The 20,078-nt window shown below is 40.6% G+C and overlaps 1 protein-coding gene across 1 annotated transcript in view; it reads left to right on the top strand.

Annotated features, from left to right (window-relative positions):
* Positions 1-303: 303 nt before the first annotated feature.
* Positions 304-20,078, top strand: part of STK31 (serine/threonine kinase 31) — a 42,872-nt gene continuing 23,097 nt past the window's right edge. Inside the window, exons 1-11 of the mRNA XM_074870382.1 lie at positions 304-376; positions 1,162-1,200; positions 1,279-1,331; positions 2,772-2,870; positions 3,865-3,936; positions 4,693-4,851; positions 6,571-6,926; positions 8,807-8,975; positions 10,954-11,069; positions 11,902-12,061; positions 17,895-18,017. Of these exons, the coding sequence (XP_074726483.1) occupies positions 304-376; positions 1,162-1,200; positions 1,279-1,331; positions 2,772-2,870; positions 3,865-3,936; positions 4,693-4,851; positions 6,571-6,926; positions 8,807-8,975; positions 10,954-11,069; positions 11,902-12,061; positions 17,895-18,017 (1,419 nt within the window). The remainder of the gene's footprint in view (positions 377-1,161; positions 1,201-1,278; positions 1,332-2,771; positions 2,871-3,864; positions 3,937-4,692; positions 4,852-6,570; positions 6,927-8,806; positions 8,976-10,953; positions 11,070-11,901; positions 12,062-17,894; positions 18,018-20,078) is intronic.

The following is a 20,078-nucleotide window of genomic DNA, read 5'->3' as shown; positions in this document are numbered from 1 at the left end:
CTGTCTAGAAGCCAACTCTTGCTTTGAAGCCCTTAGCACCTGTCTTCTGGTAGAATAAATCGTTATTTGCTTTACACTGGTTTTAGCTCTAATTTTACGGTCACTGTGTGTGTACCAGTTGGTCCTGGCCGGGCACTAAGCCCATGTGCTCCTTCAGTCACCTCCCTAGGGAAAGTCCTTGACTCAACCGGACGTTAACATGTCACCTGTGTAGCACTGGCATCTGTACCTCGCTAACGGCTTCATCTGTTTTCATACTCCTATTAAGACAGGACAATTGCAAACACGCTATGAAACCAAAAGATGAGCGCTGACGTGTTGCACAAGGGGAATTGGATGAGCCCGTTCAAGGTGTACATCGAGGCCAGCAGAGAGGGTATCGTCAACGCAGCAGCCTCCCTGCTGCTGCTTTGTTCACGCTTCAAAACCAGGCTCAGCGGCACCCATCGGCACCCCTCCGTGTGGTGAAGGCCGCGCCTGGGCACGCGGTCATGGTGGGCAGGAACAGCCCGGCACCTGCAAGCTTTAAGAGCACCGCCCCTGGCCCGGCTGGGGTCAGGGGTTGCCCGCAGGCGGGAACGGCGGCCCCTCCTCTGCCAGGGCACTGAGAGGGTGTTGCTCCCACGTGCTGCTGCTGCTGCTGCTGCCGCCGCCGCCGCCTCACGGGTGCCGCTGAGGGAGGGGAGGCACAGCCCGGGTGGGCAGCCGCGGGCCGGGGCTGGGGCGCGGGCGCGTACGGCTGTGGTGGGGCCAGTCGCCCCGAGCCGCTTCAGGTAGCGCCGAGGCCGCTCCGCTCGGGGGGAGGCGGCGGCCGGGCCTCGCTCCGTCCGGGGGACCCCAGGGGCGCGGGGCTGCGCGGTCAGGAGGGGGCCCCGCGCTGCTGGCGGGAAGTCGCGGCCGGGCCGGCTTTAGGGCGCTTCCTTGCGCAAACCCGCGTTTCTCACTGAAGAAAGGGCCGGCTGCCCGCTGGCAGGGGCCGGGCGGAGGGGAAACGTGGGGTGAGGCGAGAGGAGCCCGCGGAGCAGCGAGCCTGTGGCACGTTCAGGGCAGGGACAAGTGGCGTGGGCCTGCCACGCGGGTGGGTGCAGCTGCCTGCTCCACGGGCCTCTGGAAGAACGCCTGAATTTTTCTTTTAACTATAGATATCTTGTAATATTTCAGAATCTGTTGTCATGGATGGAATCACAGAGCATGGCAAAGGTAATGTGAAGCGGTTTGTAAAACAAATAAACGTGATCTTACACTTGAGAATAATTCTTTTTTTTCTTTCCCCTCAAGCTGAAGATGTTGTGGGCAGCCACGTTGAAGATGCTGTAACGTTTTGGGCACAGGTGAATTCAGAGAACTTTTATTTTAACTGAGGTGTTTAATTTTATCACTCTGCCAACCCCCAGCAAGTTTCTGTGGAAGTGAGAATAAATGTTAGCATTTGATGTTGGGGAAAAATAAAAGTTAATTTAGATCTCAGAATTGCAAGGATTATTGTTCCCTTTTAAACTAAAATCAGTTATTACTTTCTGAAATGTCAAGAAAAATTGTCATCCATCTATTTGAATTGTAGTTGGGTTTTTTTGAATACTTGGTAGGCCAAAAAAATTATTAGATGGAGGGTTAAAATATTTGCTGTTGAGTGCAGAACACTGTAGGGAAGCAGTCAGAGTCCTGCTGGGGATGAATCCCCTGCTCTAGGTGAGTGTTTGGGGCAGTTTCAGTGAAGCTTGACATGGTACAAATATGCTAGGTCCTTTCAAGTTTTGTGTAGATGGGCAGGAGGATGTTGGATGGAAGAGTGAGGAAAAAGTAAAAAAACCTAGAACAATGAGTAGTTTTCATGAATGTGGGGGATGCAGCAGGGAGAGGAAAAAATCCAGGAGTAGCAGTTTGCCTTTTGTATTTGGTCTGCTGGCTGCTTGGTGTGGGCATACTAATCAACACCTGTGTAACTTTGAGCCAGTTGGAGGAGGTAATGCTGCTTGTCATCTCCCTAATTCGAATTTGGGGAGGGGGACCAAATTTACTCTTTATGGAATAGCTTCTTCTAATAAAGGGATTTTTGGATGTAATAGTAATAGGTAATTCTCCTTTAGGTTCTTACCCTGGCATTCTGTGACTCAGTCACAGTGTTTTACTTAATATTGTAAGGTACAAAAGATAGGAGTGTACTTCTAAGGTTAACTAAATGTTTAGTTGTACTAGTGTTTTCTTTACTGCTCTGAGCTCTGGATCTTTTCCTTTGAGTTACGAAGTACAAAGTTGTCTGATATAATGCCATGTTAGTGGAATTGACCCACTTTTACAGTGGTTCAGATACCAAGTTGTAACTGGAAAGACAATGCTTCTCTCAGCCAAACGCAAACCCAGGTCTTGCATGTGAAAAGAGCGAGGGCTGTGCCAGAGCTGTTGCCTCCTTGTATTAAGGAGAGAAAGAAAAAGAACACCAAATACACACTAAAATTTGTGAGGAAGGATTGATAAGAAAGATCTGCATACTGCTCACAGAAGCTGGTAATTAAACTGTTAAAAGCGTTTGTTGCAAACTATTTCTCTGGGGTACATTACCTGCCCCATATCCGTTTCATGAATTTTTGGAAGAAAATGAGAGCAGGTTTACAAATGCAATCAAAATCATGAAGATTCAAAGCTTAAGGTGGGGTGTTACTTGCCTCAACAGCAGTGCGACTGTTTTGGTTTAATTTTTGGATGTTACAAACCATCAAGCAAGTATTAAAAGCGACAGTTAATAACTTGTACCTTCTCTCCACACTTCTTAGAATGTCAGTAGATCTGAGGACCTCTTGAAAATAAGTCGTGTGCTGGCAGAAGCTTGTCCTCGGGCTAATGCAGTTTCTAGCAGACCTGATCTTAGTAAGGTAAGTAGGTTGTGTGTAAATGGAGTTTGTTTTTACCTGGATGTAAAAGCCTTAATCCTATGTAACCATTTTCCTATGTATTTTCTTGATGTTTGATTATGCTGTGGGTTATATTCTCTTAAGATCTCTTTAAAAACTGCTGGCTTTCCTAAAACGGTTATTTTGTGTGAGCAAGTTTAAATCTTTCTGCACTTTAGACTTCAGTTAAATTATGCAGCCATAGGGTTTTTTTTTTTTAACACTCGGAAATACTACAAGAAGATAATATACAGAACGCTGAATTCTCTTTCGTTGTCCAGTGTACATTATGAGTTATCTTTAACAAGAGAGCACTGCTTTTTTGAGAAGTGATTCTTTGCTCCATCTCAGGAAGTGCAGAAGATCTTACAGAAACCTGTACTGTTAAATGCACTGGACAAAATAACTCTTAAGAAGATAACAAGGGCATATTTAGTGGCAGTTCTATGACAGGCATACAAAGAGTGATGGCAACTTTTGGTTTTGTGTGTGAACTACTGATGGCTTATTGCAAAGTAGAGTTTACATAAAATGATTGTCTGAACCGTTTGTGTGTGCAGGTAAATGACCTTCTACATTCTGCTTGAAAAAGAAGAAAACGCACCAACAGCAAACCCAGTCTGTTTGTGGTGTGACTGGCTTGTTTCTTTGTCAGGCTTAATAAGCCATCAGTGTCAATAAAATGTTGTGGCAACACATTAACTGAAAAGCCATGGAAGAAGCAGTGTAAAATGTTGGTGGTGTTCTACTTGCAAAATTTTCTTTGAGCTATTGTTTTTGGAGTAGAGGATTATGTTTCTGAGGCATTAGCATATATTGTTATGAGATAGTATATCAAATGCATTATTTTTATACTGCTGTTGGGATAGTTATAGGTGAGTGTGAAAATAAGATTTGTAATGTATTACAAACACCATTTTGAGGTATGCTTATATTTTCAAAACGCTATTTTTGATCTCTTTTTCCCGATTTCCAGATTTATGGTGGCTGTTTTTCTGAAGATGGATGTTGGTACAGATGTGTGGTACAGCAAGTGATCAAGGAAAAGGCAGGAACCATTTTTTAAAGTCTTTAATTGTATATCAGTTCTACATGCAGGATGATAGGAAAAAATGCAGCTCCTCTTTTTGAAACTTGCTGTGTGTGAATGCATTTAAAAACAGTGAATATACATGTGGGACACAAATTCAAGTGACCTATAATTTTGAAATAGCTGATGAAAAGACTGGCAAAACATGACATACTTGCAAAATGCTGTTTGTATCTCTTTATCAAGAGATTCATGAGTGAGTGGTAGTTAATGTTGTTAAGTAGTGTAATTTAATTTCAAAACTTCTGAGTGGTGAAAATAGCAGCCTTTGTGTGACATGTTAGCACTGATGCAGATGACCTGAAAGAGTTGTTGCATTAGGTGACTGATACAGAAGGCTAGTAGTTCCTACTTAAAATGGTAATTTCTAGACAGGCTGGTTGGCATGGAAACATTAGATTACATATCTGTTCATTACAGCAAGTCTTCTATATTGCTTCTTAATTGTAGCCCTTGGAAAAAGAAAAAATTGCCAGCAAAGATCTGTTTTGTTACTTAAAGTTTTGTCGCTAATCTTTCAGACAGGTGCCAACACAAGAGATTTCTCTAACTGGGTTCCTCCCTTTGAAGGGTGTCTAGGCTTAGTACAGAAGACTCTGATCTCTGCAACATACCTGTGTGTTAAAATGCTTATATTCTAGTAGTTGTCAGTGCATATTTCTGTATGAGGTTTGTGTAACCTCTGCTGATTTGTATTTTGTGTTATTGTTGCAGTGTCAGGTATTGTACATTGACTATGGAAATTCTGAGATTCTGAATACATCAGACATAGTTGAAATTCCATCAAATTTGCGATGTCCAAGTGTTGCCAAGAAGTACAGACTCTGGGGACTGCAGATACCAAACAATCAGGACTTAAATATGTTTGAAGAGGTGAGTAACAGATTTTTGAAACATTTAGAAGATGGGATCTGATGCTGCCAAATAGCAGCAGTTTCACCAGGAGGAGCCTTCTAAGAGCTGGATGTTTCGCTGTGAAGGCAGGGCATGCTGGGAAGAACTGTCTGACCTGTTGTCCTGAACATACTCTAGAAACTCAAATGGTTTTATCAAAAATGGTTCAGGTCGTGCAGGGGGTTGATTATTAGAGCAGGCTTTTGTCATCTTCAGAGCCTATCGTCTATTTTTGACTGACCTGAGCTCTTCCTGGTGCTGAGGAAACGAAGTACCTCTGTTTCTTTCCCTTCAGAGTGAAAAATACCTCCCTTGGTCACAGAACCTGCGATAAATTCACAGCTTGAGTGCTAGTTGAATGAGCAGCTTGAATGCCGTGTGCCTGGGTACTGTACAAACTTTTGGTTAGGAGAGAGAATATCAGGTGAATGTGAGTGGCATTAGGAACTTCATTGTCCCTGGCCAGCAGCTAACGTGAAAGGCTCAGGAGCTGATGCCAACAGGACTGGTAAAAGCTTTGAGCCCTTCTGAGGCACTGGTGACCCTTGGTCGAGTTTTACTAGTGGCGGTCTCCCTTTCCAGGACACCATTTACAGCCGTAATGGCATGCTTCTGCAGGGCTCGCCACTGGCACTGCCCATCCTTCACCAGCCGGTGGCTTGGGAGCAGCAGTTGCCGGAGGAGGCAGGAGGCATCTGTCCTGTCTGCCTTGTGTATCCCTCTGCCGTTTGGAGGAGATCCTGAGACCCCTTGTGTATGGTCTCATCCCTGTGGTCCTATTGACACTGCTTAATGTGAGCACTTGAGACAGGTGAAAATCTCTGTTCTCAATTCCCTGGGGTTTGTTTTGTTTGTGTGGTGGTGGTGTGTCTTTTGGTTTTTGTTGGTGTTTTTTTCTTCTTTTTTTTTTTTTAAACAGTTCTTGTTGCTTGAGCTAAAGCTTTATTTGCTTGCTCTGTGTTGCTTTCCTGCCTCCACCCCTTCCCTTCTTAATTTTCAGCAAAACCAGCTTGTTTTCAGAAGTGGTGGGGCAAAAAGAAAAACAACCTTGTTAATAAAAGATAAGTTTCTCCCAGATGAATATATTGTGAAGGTCTGGAGTGTATTCCCCAGTCTTTCAAAGCTGTTTTTGTTTGATACTACTGATGAAGCTGATTGCTGCCAATTCTGGTATTTTCCAAGTTCTAAGTGAGTAGTTTCAGTAAGGTAGATACACCTAAGAATTCATCTGTTGCTATGTGCTATTTCAACTTCTAGACCACATATTGAAAGGCTGTTGAACAATGTAATAATTAAAATATTTTTTCATATTATTTTGTATAATACTGTTAAGCAGTTGGTCTAGTATCCTCTAAAAGAATTCTATAACCTGGTTGCCACCTTCCATTGAGAGTTGATGGGACTTTGGACTTCCATCACTTATAAATGATACTGAATTCTTCAAAGCTGAACGTTGAGGGAGAGCTATTGGTGTTGAAGCCCAGTCTGGCATTGACAGTGATTAGATCAGGTACAGCTGTAGTTGTACGGATACAGCATTGTTTCAGAATAAATGTGTTAAACATAAGCTTTACCTGTGCAGCTCTCTGGGTTTTGGTCTTGAACATGTCCGCTCTTTCTTAGAAGAAAGATGTCTGATTTCAGCTAAAAGTGTTCAGAATATCCTGTACACAACTTCACTGTACTTTTATTTTACAGGGGAAGAAGTTCTTGAGCAGCCTAGTTTTTGAAAAAGAAATAAAAATACATCACAAAGCCAAGGACAAAGATGGTACCATTATTGCCCAGGCAGAACATGAAAAAATAGATATTGGACAAGAGGTGGCCAGGGCAGGGTTTGCTGAAAAACGCACATCTGCTGGGAACACTAGTGATGCAGAAGAGAAAAAAGTATATGTCACAAAACACCGACATCAGGAGACAAAAGTTTCAGTTCCACTGTGGATAAACAGATCTGATCGGATGCTGAACAGCACCCCAAGAGGGCGCGTTGACCAAGCAGCTGCCGGCGCAAGGAGTCGGAATTTTACTGGAAACCGTATGTTTGCACCGAAGTAAGGCAGTGGGATGTCACAGAAAACTTTGTATGAGTGATCTGATTAGTTCAGTTGATGGGATGTGTGCATATGAGAAGATGGAGGGGGAAGTGGGCACCTAAAATACAACTTCCAGCACCAAGTAATACTGGTACTCCATGGAAGGGAAGTCTGTGTGAGTCTGTGTGTGTGCGCATGCTGTGGTGGTGGGAATTAGGGCATTAATCTGTAAAAAGCTGTTCATCGGTGTTGTTGCTGGTTGGATAGCTTCCTCATTTGATTTGCAGAGACAGGCTGTTCTTATTTATCAATGCAAGATTTTGAAAAAGAAGGAAGGAGTAGCAGCTAGTAAGAAGAGGAGAAGATTCCGGAAAGCTTAGTTGAAAGTGAAGGTTGCAGGACATCGGGCCTCTAGCACATTTTGCAGTGATCAGCAATGCAATGAATGATACTTATTTTAGCATCTGTGTAATTTCTATAAGTTTGTCCTTGAGACTTTTGGTATCTATCTCCTATTTATTTACCTCTAATAAAAACTCACTGGACACAAATGTGAAATGTGAAAGTACGCTTACCTAGCAGGACAAATGTGTTTTGGTGATTTATTTGTGTAGGAATGTAACAATGTGTGCTTCTAAGAAATAAAGCCAGCAATCACAGTTTGAAGCAAGCTTTTAGGGGATAACCATGTCTCTGCAACTTGTAATTACATTGACAAGAGGTGGTGGTAAGTTGGCAGTTACAGTTGTTGTCAGAAATCTTTTTAAAGAGACTTATCCTACAGTTGCTGGGATTGCCATGGTAACAGGCTGCTGAGACAAATGTTTGTGGGTGGGAAAGATGGTACTTGGCATTTAGAAAGTTGAGATAGTGTAAGAAGTAATGTTCTTCAAAAAAACTTGTTTAGAATTTGCTAATGTTCCGTAATTTAAGTTTCTAGAAAGTTTTAATGAATCACCTGAGGTCACGCCCTTCCACATACCGGCAAAGTATCCAAATCTTTTTTACAATTAGATCATTTAGGCAAGTCTGTGCTGTTAACAAACACTAATATGAAATGAGGTGCTCTTCAGAAAGTCTAAATGTATAGTGAAGTGCCTCATCCTGAATTATTTTGATTGATCTACCCTGTTTTCTGAGTAAGGGATATGCTCTGAATCTGACTTTAAAAAAGAAATAGCTTTTTTTTTTTTTGGCATGTAGTGTTGAGATGGCCTTGTAGACAGAAGTATCCTGACTGACCTGAGCAGCTGGCAGCCAGCAGGTTCTCTATTCCATTTCTATATGTTCTGGTGTCCTTTAAGTTTTTGCACATCGCAGGCATTTTTGGGATGGCATGCCTGCGAAGGAAATTGAGAAAGAAAGAAGCTAGGATGTAACCAAAGCCGTGCAGGTGAGGATGAAGTTGATGTAGGGACTAGTAGAGCTTTGGTGCTTTGTCACAGTACTCTGAGACAGATGGCTTCACATCACTCTTCTTCGTTATAAAAATAACTTTTAGGGTATAGATCCAAACCACTAACCTTAAAGTACTTTGGCTTCCTTAGTAGACAGAAGATTTGAATTAAAATGGACCTTGACTTTTCTGGATCTGCAGCGTGGTATTGTATGGTGTTTTTTTGGATGGGAAAGACTTTTGAGTTAGTGACTGTGTAAACATATGAAGGGTTGTCTTCAAATGATGTATTTTTTTCTGTGATGGTGCGTAACAGTCTTTGTAAGGACTGGTGTGGAGAGGAATAGAAATTCTGAAGAGTAAAGCACAATTGTGCAGGTGCTTCTGTAGTCTTTTTGATGTGGTGTTCTGTAGTCATTATTGAAATTAACAATAGCATGAAAGAATGCACTTTGTGTTTTGTTTTTTTTCCTTTTAAGTCCTCTTAATTCATTTTTAAAAGGGAAAAAATGCCAGCTTTTACCTCAGCATCAGACACCAGCTTGGCACAAATAAGACTAGATCAGAAGCTGTCCGAAGAGAAAGAAGTTCTCAGAAGGGAGAATGTAAATCTCTTGCAGAGGCAGAAGGAACTAGAACTGACGGTTCAACAGCTGAAATGTGAACTTCAGGTATGTGGAAATGCAAAGAGGATGTTTCTCTCCTTGCTGCGAGTGTTTCTGGCAATGCTTCGGTCTTATGGTTTCATTGTACTGCGGTTCAGCCACGCGCTGATGTTTGGAATACAGAAGGAATAAACTGTTTGAGTGAAGACTTGTCTTGCCCTGGTACAGGGAGATGCTGTCACTGTGTGTTAGCGTGGGTTCTGCGGTCCAGGTTGGACTCTGGCTGCCCTTAGTGTATGTACTGCCTTGCCACTGCGCTTGGTGCAGCTGCTGGTTTGGGTGTAGGTGTTCAGTTTGAATGTGGAGTTCTGCACTTTGTGATTAAAAACATGCTTTGAGTATAGGGATGTAATCCTTGACTTTTTTTCACTCGGAGGGGAAAAACAGCTTTTTGTGTGTTGGGCTGAAAATTCCGAAGCATCACAGATCACAGCACCTGTGGAATTTTAGAAATGGATAAAAATTATTTCCTTAATTGCTGCTTAATAGAAAAGATGCTTATATTTCTTTCAGGGGGAAGCTTCCAGCACTATCTGAGAAGCACAGTACTTAGTAATAGTTACTGATAGGCTTAAAAATGCTGTGAGTGGTTTTAAGTGTGATAAACAGCAGTAGTAGGAAGAGATTGCATGTAAGGATGCTATGTTCGCATAAATTCAGAAAATGCTGTGCAAACTCTTATCTCAACAGATATGAAGGGAAAATCTGCCATTGTGTAAATCCCCTTGACACCCCCCAACCTGAACTTGCACACAGCTGTTTCCTTTTTCTTCTTTGTGGAATAGAACTACTCATAACCAGCTTTGCTACTTGGTTACTTCTACCTAGAACACCTGTGTTTCTACATATACTAACCCATCATTGCACAGATTCTCCATTCGCTTATGCACTTCTGTGCAGACTAAATTAACAAGCAACAGAATCCACGTCTTCAGCTAAGAAAAAATACTTGAATGCAAGGACTTCTTAGAAACATTTCTTATATATAGTCTGATTTTTTTTTTTTTTAAAAAAAACCCCTTGTTTTCTGCAAATTTTTATTACTATTTTGTGTTGAGTGGAAGGAAACTGTTTTAAAAGAAAACACTGTGGATAGTTCTTCTAAGTAAGAAAATACTTGCTCCCTGCTAAAAACACTATGGTAGGCAGTGATTTGTTTTAGAAGGGTGGTTGTGGTGGTGGCTTTGAGGGGTACTTAAAAAACCACCCCGCAGTCATGAGACTTTGGATGCTCATCTGCAAATACAAAACTATATAAATCCTTCTATGTTTGCTTTTTTTTGTTTGTTAGTGATTTTGGGGTTTTTTAATATAATATGTAGTGAGTCTGAAAGACTCTGTTTCATTACCTCAAGTGGAGTTTATAAAAGCATCTCTGTGATATGAGAGCAAGAACTTTTACATTTGGGTTGCCCCTTGAATATAGCCTGATGTGGTGTGTGGACTGTTTTTGGGTCAAGAATATTCCTTATTTTGTCTTAATAATATTCCTTGTAGGAAGGTCAGGATGGCTGTACATACAGCAGAAGTTCTTTTTTTGCTGCACCAATCTGAGGTGTGGTAGTGATGGGAGTAAGGAGTTTAATGAGGTCCTGGACTTGATTTCCCTGAACTAATGGGTGGGGATTTTTCAGCAAGGGAAGAAAAAATGCCATGTTGTCTGAAGACTTGCTAGCAAATGGGGAGTAATTGAAGAAATACACTTGAACACATCACTGCTGAAATGAGAGGAAGGAAATGAACCATTAACCTTTAAGAAGCTATTAAAGAAAATAAAATTACTCTCATTGGTGTGTATGTCTTTCTAGGCATTTTGTAAGTGTTTTGCAGAGAGACAGTTCTGTGTGTATGTGTGTGTTGATCTTGTTTTCAAAAGCCTGAATTGTGATCTGCATGTTAGTAATCCTGACTGACTGCCGTGACTGTTGATCTATCTTTACCTGTCTTTGTTAAAACACTGCTCCGAAAATGATAAATAATTCAGAGAGAGAAGGAAGCATCCAGGAAGTCTTCTGAAAGTTTTGAGGAAACCGTATGTACACAATTTGAGATGATAGTGAGAAGTTTGGCTGCTGAGGTGAAGGCATTGAAAGAAATTAGGTATGTGGGTTTTTTTCTGAAACAGTATTATTTATCATTGCCCTGCTTGTCTCTGGAAGTCATGCATGCTTTTTTGTTTCCCAGAAGTTTTGTTAACTTTCTAAGAAAAAATTGTTGCATATGGAGGGGAATATTTCTCAAAAGCAAGACTGAAACCTGAGCTTTTTGGAATCTCACATTGGAATTTGTGTTGCTTGCTTCTGTGTTTGTCAGATAACTTTTGTTCACTTCTGCTCCTTTACCATAGCTGTTGCAAGAAGAGCTTTCAATTTCATCTTCAAAGAAAATGCTGATTAGTAAATGCAGCTAATTGTTAAAAGTAGCTGGGTAGTCAGAGTTCCTTGGGTATCTGTATTGCTGTGAGAAGTGTATCTTTGGGTAGCCCAGATTACCCTTCTGGTTTTAAAAGAAGGGACAAAACTGCAGTGAGAAGACTTCAAATAGAAATGACCATCAGCTCTTTTAAGAAGGTGTATATATATATTGGTGTATGTGTTCGAGGAAGATGAGTGGGAAAAAAAAAAACAAACCCAAAAAAAAACCAAGAGAGGAAATGGGGCAAAAGGGAAATTAAGAGCAGGAGAGAATTTCCATGTACAGCCTTATCAATGCTGAGGTATAATGAATGTCTTCTTGGTCCTTCCTCAGAAAAAGATTAACAGCTGAATGAGATTGCTGCTGCTACCTTTTGAAAGAAACTAGGTTATTAACATGGCAGGTGCTATCTCAAAATTCGTATGTTCAAGAGGTCTGAATAGCATTGATTTTTAAACAGCTTGAGTTCTGGAAGAGAAAAGTCCTGGTAAAATCTTGTTTCCTCCTTACAACTTAGGCACACAACTAAGAACAGTTGTTTTGCGGATCAGCTCTCACAAGCCATAGAAGTTGTTACAGAAGGATGTCTCACTGTTCCGTGTTCCTTGGAAAAATTGCAGAAGATCTGGACAGAGTATGACTTGGCTCAAGAGAGGATTCAGTTATGCAGAAACATGGTAGGTTGGAATTATTTTTTTCTCAAGAGCTATAATTTAACAACTATTGACAGAGTATTTTAGTCTTGTAAGTGTAGCTGGATAGAATGAGCACAGCATGGAAACGTCTGTCCTTTGCTAGATAACGTTGGGGGCTTTGCTACCTTTGCACAACTAATGTATTTGTGGAATGGTTTTTTTGGTGTTAAACCTAGACTTTTTGACACCCTTGATTTCTGTAAAGAAATATAAGGAAATCAGAACATGGCAGCTAAAAGGTTTCTGTTCTGCAATGGTTAGAAACCTCTTCATCTGTGAGCTGCAGTGTCTGTCTTCAAAACCTTTTGTTAAAGCAGCACGGCGCTACCCAGTATATGCTTCCCTCCTGCGGGGAGAGCGCTATGCAAATACGGGTGTATAGGAAGATGGACTTGCATAGGGGAAAGCTGCCATCTAGTGCAACTTCTCTGCAACCACAGGTCTGGCAGGAGCCTGCCTGGGTCTGCGGGTACGGCTGTGCTGCTCGGGATGCTCCTGGGCTGCGTCTGGCGTGCGGCGGTGCCGCTCTTGGGAGCGGGAGGGTTCCCCGGTCTGGGGATGGCGGGGAGGGGGTGGCGGTTGTGTGCCTGGGAGAATGACAGCAAATGTGATGTGACTGTCTTCAAGTAGAACCTAAAACATGTTTGCTTAAGAAGTGTTGCTGTATTACACTGAATTTAATGGCTTGTGAAATGGACTACAAAATAATGAGCCATGAGGAGAACCCAAGTAAGTTCTGTTTTTGCCGCTTGTGCTGGGAAGAGTATTAAAACATCTATAGCATGGCATACATTTAATTGTTTTTAGTAAACAAAATAATTTCACCCATAGCGAAGTCAAATGGTTAAATTTGACAACACTAAGATAAATGTTAATAAGCAGATGACGTTTTAGTGTTGCATCTTGTATAGGGGAGTAATATGTAGAAAAACAGCTAGGTTGTGAGGTACCCAGGAGCCAGGGCTGCTTAGGGATTCACTTGCACAAACTTTCCCTGGGTGAATTCCTGATCCCCTGTGAAATAGTAGAAGTTACAGTTTTCTGGAGATTACATGGGATGGTTGACCTCAAGTGTATTGGTAAACCTTCTTGAGCAACAGCAGACAAGTAAAGCAAAGGTGTCTTAGAACGTGTTTTTGCCCTGTTGTCTAGTTTTGCTTTGTCTTGGTTGGGCTGGGGATAGGGTGAAAGAAAACTTAACGTGGACAAGAGTTAGGACAGGTGCTGGTGCAGACTCTGGGGAGTCTCAAAGTGTTTAATCAATAGAGGAGATGGTTCCTCTGGTGCTATTCAGGTGGCAGTGTGTGTGAGGTTTTTTTGGCTGTTTTTTTTTCTTTTTGAGTTGCTAACCCCAGCAAGCAGTATTCTTCCATGAGAAACATCATGTAAAGGGGTTTCATTCTTAAAGAGTGCTTCAGGTTTTTCTGATGGGCTGATTTGTTGGAATATGTTAGACAATCTGGACATTGTCACCCGTTCCAGTTGTGAATAGCTAACAATGAAGTCATGTCTGCATGATGCAGTGTAGTGTGTTACACTGCCAAAATAGTTGAAATACTGCTGAAATAAGCTTAGAGCACTGCTTCTGGTAGCTCCACCAGAAAGGTGTGTGTGTGTGTAACCCTCTTTTGTGTTGGCAAGGTGTGGCCTCACATATGGCTTGAAAACTCCTTTTGTTCAGAAATCAACAACACTGCCCTAGTGTGTGCGTGTATGTGTGTGTGTGTGTGTCCCTGCCCTTTCCGACGTTGTTCCTGGTTGCCTAAACTAGGGTGTAAATGAAAAGTGGCATGAAATCTTGTGACTTTCAAGAGCACACAGTTGTAAAAATAATCCTGCTATCTGAAGAAAGGAAGTTGTCGTAGTAGCATCACAAATACTTGAAATGGGGGAAAAATGAAGAAGACGGGAATTCTGTGAGATGCTGGGTATCCCCTAGAGTGCCTGGGTGCTGCAAAGGGTATGCGTGTGGAAGTGTACAGCTCCCTGAAGAATTAATTTAGTTTTCAAGATGAACTGGTAGCAGCGGGAAGCAGGACTGACAAAGCTCTTGTGGAATTTGTCTTATGTATCTTGAAGACTTCGGTAGGTGAAGGGTACAGAACAAGAGTTTTGGTGGCATCATGCTAGAGCTATGGTACTGCAAAGGTTGTCCTGTTTTAATGTGCGGTGTAGTGACTTAACTTTTTTTCCCTGATAATCATTTTGAAGATCTATTTTATGTGCTGTAACATGCCACAGAATCTTGGCTACTTGTTTTCAAATATAAGAAGTGTCCAGGATGCACACAGTAGATGGGCATGCTTGTTATTCTGCCTGTTACCCTTACTAAAATTATACTGACTGTAGATGGGCTAGCAAGTGTTTTTGATAGTGCAACCGAGTATGTTAATGTCACTAACTTTGTTTCCTGCTCGGTTAAAATGAGGTACATGTCAATGCAGTGTACAGGAAGCCCAGTGAACCCAAACGGATGAAATAGCTGGCTATTATACTATAGCAGACTGTTTAACTCTGGTTAAGCTGTCAGCATAGCTGCCAAGATTGGTTTTGCTGAGTTAATTGTTGCTGTTTGGTTGCCCAAGCAATGTGCTCTTCCTTTAACCTCCCTGGAGTGCTGATGCCCACTTTCACTGTTACAAGCCTCATTTGTTTGTAAGCTCTTGGGAGTGAACATCTCGTCTTGCTTTGGGGGAAACCTAATGCATCTTAAATATCACAGGTGTGAGTAAATCCAGTGAAGTTTGAGTAAATGGCATTATTTCAGTCTTCATTGTCTGTGCTTTCTTAATTGGTTTATGCTGGTTTAACTGGATCTCTCCTGGATAGTGTCCCAAAAATGAAGATGGGTGACTGGAGCATTTCTTCTTAATAAGGTATTTATGTTCCACATGTCTTGGAAACATAAGAAGATAATCAGTGAACCGATGTAGTGCTGGGGCATGGTGTGCATGAAAATAACAAAGATGGTTCTTCTGGAGTGGAAATGCTTAAAAATATATTCAAAACTAATCATAGAATTTCATGTAAATTGTGTCCAAATAGGAAGGTAGTGGTGTTGGTCACTTAACCAGCTCTCTGATGAAATGTTACTGAGAGGATGCCGGCTTTACAGATGAAAAAAACAGGGACAGGTAGAAGTTCCTATGATTGCAATGTAGAGAGATACTCATAGTAATACAACTGACTTTTGTGTCAGTAATAAAGTGTAATACAACTGACATTGTAGATAGTGTTTTATAGATGTTTAATTTATGATTTTGATTTAGAAACTTATTCAAGATTTACTTTATTGGAGACTGTAGTGTACATACTCAGCATTTTTTTGTGCAAAGGATGAAAAAAAAATCATGCTGATGTTTAAAAAAAGGGGAACTATTCAGTTGCTCATTTAAAAAAAAAAAGTGGGGGAGGGTGGGATAGAAAGAGTTGTTTAATGAGGATGTTGATGCTAGAGTTAGTTTTAGCTGTTCTATATGCTGCAAAGTAGTAACTTGCACTAAAGGGACTCAAACTGGGGCCAAAAGTAGAAATAGGTTCTGCAAATAGATTAGAATTTACCCATGGAGGGGGATTAATTTCTTTTTTTCTCTTACTTATGAGGTCATTAAATCACACTTAAACAAGAATGCATTGATGAGGTGATTGCATTAACCTGCTCTGATGGACTTTTATAAGCATTGCTATAGTTATCAGAAACAAGATGGTAAACTAGCTTGGTGTTTGGTATGACTGAGTCTGGTGGTTGGTTGTGTGGCCTTGTTTGTGGGGTTGTTTGGTGTTGTGGGTTTTTGGTTTTGTTCTTTTTTTTTTTTTTTTTTTTTTTTTTTGAGAGGTATAAGGTAGACCAGACACGAAATAAACTAACTTTTGTAGTTTGAGAAGCCCGTTTTAATTCTACTGTTTGCTTTTATGATGAGCTTACATCTTTGTAAAGCAGACTGTTAAAATACTGCCTGTGTACTTAATGCTCTCTGAAGTTATTGTTGTTTAACAGGCATTATCTGAGCCATGAACTGCACAGGTACCCAGTTAAATGGCAGATATTGGAAGGAGACTTGTTCTGTGGCTCCCAACTGTCTGAGTTCCTGGATTGTCATTTGGTCACGTGTAGACTGCTAAATTTACTCTAGTGCTTGAACTGGTATTAATTGGAGTTTGGTTCCCTGACTGAATCTTCTACTACATTAAGTCTCTAATGCTCTAGTTTTTGAAGTAATATTCTGCAGAAATCTCATCTTGAAAAGTGTTCTTTATGACAAGGGGTCCTTACTCCTTTTTATGCAGTGCATTACAGTGTTCTTTTACAAACTAGCTCCTGTCTTATGCAGGAAAACCAGCAGGAAGTCTGTAAAAATAGTGTGTGCTTTTTGGTCACCAGAGGTACCCAAAATTGCAGAAGTACCTATTAAATCTTTTTTTGTTGCTATTGTTTCATGTTTTTCAGTGCTGAAGCATCATGTTGTGTTCAGCTTCTATAGTAGAACTTAATCCACTAATTTTTATTATCCAGCCCACTAACGTCTGGCTGAATTACAACATCTGTTCAATTGCTAATCGAAGTTTTAAAGCACTGTATGCTGCAACTTGGGGTTTTATTTTTAGGTGGCGTTTGTCCATCTCTTTCTGCTGTCTGTTACAGGCAAAAGGGTTTCTATTCTGTCTTCTGTGGATACTTACACTCTCCTGATTAAGTCAACTTCTAAGCTTTCAGTGGATAAACTAAATTTAAATACTGTGAGAACCTGTGTTTGTGTATACATATTAGTTATATTTATATTATATATTGCTTGTTAGTAGGAAGTGTTCATTTGACTTAATGTGAAACTGGTATTATTGCCATGTTGTTTTCTGTTTCTTTACTAATTGCCTTCCATGCTAGACTTTCCAAGATTTTTTTTTTTTTTTTTTTTTTTTTCCAGGTTGGGGAAGGGAATGCATGTCAAGACAGTATGTTATAGCTACTTGAGTCATTTTACTTACGGTTTTATTTTTGGAGATGGATGTAGGAGGGAATAGCAAATCTTTACAGCAGGTCTGTAAAGCTGTAGCATGGTCTTCCATGTTCATACACATTTTCATATTTTTGTGGGCATGTTGAGTTAAATCACTGCAAACATGCTTCTGAGTAGCTTGCTTCATCCATTTCAAAACGTTTGGTTTTGGCGAGTCTGTTAGGTACCTTGTGTGAAATGAATGTGGGGTTCCTCTCTTGCTAGCAGAAATAATCCTGCCAGTCATCCAAGGGAAACTGTTCTCGTTTCTAGAAAATTATCTTTAGTTTAATGATCTTATCACCGATGATCAGCAGGGAGTTTACAGGTTGCTTCTCCTTGTTGCTAGAAGGCAAGGAAAAAATTGGTAAAAGGATTTTTTTGATTCTAAAGTATTCTTTTCCAGCAAGAAATCTGTTGCAGTCTGATTCTGTGGATGTGATTTGGCATGTATATGGGAGTATGGATAATCCAAATTCTAATTTCTGTCATACAGTCAAAAACTGCAGAACAATCCTGATATTTTAAATTTACAGTGGCGATTAGGACTCTTACCGTTATCAACAGTCATGCAGTAAGTGTTTCTTTAGTTGTCTGATAACGTGGGCATATTGTTATACTGTAAACGGTGCTGTATTTGTGCACGGTGGTCATGTCATAGGAGTAGAGGTTAAAAACAATTTGCTTTTTCACTCGTTCCTAGTCAGGCATGTATTATGCTATTCATACTTTGCAGGGATTAACACTTTTTTGTATCATTTTCCACATTGTGTATGTGGTGTTTGGGTGTGAGCTGCTGACTTGCTTTTCTTTCTGCATAGGATGAAAGAGATGAATTGATTATCAAGAGAGATGAGGTGCAGCAGAACTTGTATTCAGCAGCCAAAGAATTTGTTTTGGAAGTGGATCAACTGCCCCTCTCTGAGCGCTCAAGGATGTTACAAGTAAGGAGGTTGCTTTTATCAGTTTTGATTCTGAAACACTGGGAACTTGTGGAGGGTGTTTCTTAAATATTAAATGTTTTATAGTTGGAGACCTTGACAGCAGCAGGTGGTGCTTTAGATAACGCTTCTGAGTTAAGTTGTACATCTGACACCTGTAGTTGTGATCTTGGTCTCTTAGATGTTTTGTTTCTAGAAGCAAATTATTGTCTAGATCCTGGATTTGAGCAGCAGCTTTTTTCTTATGGTACTGTCTTTGGTGACTAACAAGACTTCACAAAGCACAGAATATTTAGTAGAAGACAGGTGTTAATGAGAGAACCTACAATTAGAAAATCAATGCAGTTACATAAATTCCGGCAGTGGGTTTTATGGTTGGATTATATGCTTTCTGAGCCCTTTCTGTTAAGGTGGCTATGTAGTTTGGACTAGTGTAGCAAAGTGTAAAATGTTTAAAACATATTTTTTTTTTTTTTTTTTGAGGTGAGAGTTAAACACTACAGAAGCATGTGTTTATCCCAAGTGTGTCTTTCCCTCACAGCCAACCCAGTAACAGGAAGTAGGGAAGTAGATGGGGAAATAGGCTCTGTAGAGGCAGTAAGAACTTTTGAAGAGGACTTTACCAATAGAAACACCAAGTTGGTGTTTCTGGCCTTTGCTATTAGAAATATTTTCTTTTCATCTTTTTAACTTTAGAAATATTACTTGCTTTTATTTTGTCTGTGCAAGTGTGTGTGGAGAGGGGAAGAAGGTTGGCAATAGTTTGACAGCTTGTCTGTGGAAATTCCAGAGATGTGTTTGTCCACAAGTGTATGAGATTGGATTTGTAGGAAAAATCACCACGATTACAGGCTGCACTTATGTTTGTATCAGATTGGAGCAACATTAATAAATGGAAGTATTCAGATTTTTATGGAATTACTTCATTTCTAATGGAATTATTTTTCAATGTCATTCAAAAAAATGTTTTGATACAGTTATTTTTTGATTCTAGTCTGATATGCAGATTGGTGTCTAATTGGAAAAGATACTGGATGGGTAGCATTTCATGGCTTTCTATCACTGGAGGGCCTGTGTGGATCCTGTTCCTTCAGACCGAGGAAAGTTGTACTGTATCGTATGGGGTTTTTCTGTTTTGTGGTTGTGGGTTTTTTTGGTGTGTGTTTAAAGGTTATGCTGTGCTAATCCACTAGGTGGTAGGCATTAAGCATCTTCTAGATAATCATACTGCAATGATATTTTAATAGTTTTTTGAAAATACTTGAAGGAGTACTGAAATGCTCCTAGGTGTGTTGAGTGAATGTTGTGCTTTAGCTTAACTGTGTTGATGATTCTCTCGTGGATTAGCAGCTAGAAGATCAAAATAGTTTTCCCAAGTAGGGAAACAAACAAGTTTTCATCAAGTATCAGTGAGAACCTTGATTGCAGTTTCATAGAGTTGAAGAGATCATACTTGCTGCCCTAGAGAAACAAGAGTTTTTTCCAATATCTCTCAGAAGAACAGGAGCTTGGAAGCTAATGACCCTCTCACTGAGGCTATGTGTTGCAACCTCTCTTCTGCATCACACATCTCTTCTGACTTATGTCTTACACCTTCCAGTGAGAACTGTTGTTGACCTGAGCTACAAATTCCAACAGCTTCAGCTGCGGCTGTTTCAACTGGTTAGGACCAAAATAAACAGTTGGTGAACTCCATGCTTTCCAAGTGATAATACTGCATTGGTCAAGAGGAAGGCTGAGAGTGTGGGCATACACATAAGTTACTCTGAAGCAAGCTAGGATGGGAGCTGAGCAGTTGTCAGCGGTTCTGTGTTAGCTGTCTGTGAGCATGTACCCTCTGCCCCATGGGTAGTGTGTAGTAGCTTGTTCTGCTCCTTTTGACTTACTGCACTTACAAATAGCATCTGGGACAAGTGCACATGGGCCACTGAGCTGTCTTCAGATGGTAACTTGTTATCCTTCTGGAGCTGAGTTCTGTATCCATATGCTGGTGAAGTTGCTAATGCTTTAGGGAAGTGTTTTTATAGTATGAAAAATAAATGGGAAGAAATAGGATGTAACTTA

This window comes from Strix uralensis, chromosome 1, assembly GCF_047716275.1.
Source record: "Strix uralensis isolate ZFMK-TIS-50842 chromosome 1, bStrUra1, whole genome shotgun sequence".
NCBI classification, from domain to species: domain Eukaryota; kingdom Metazoa; phylum Chordata; class Aves; order Strigiformes; family Strigidae; genus Strix; species Strix uralensis.
Note: the sequence above shows the minus strand (reverse complement) of the source record. Positions and strands in the feature narration are given on the sequence as shown.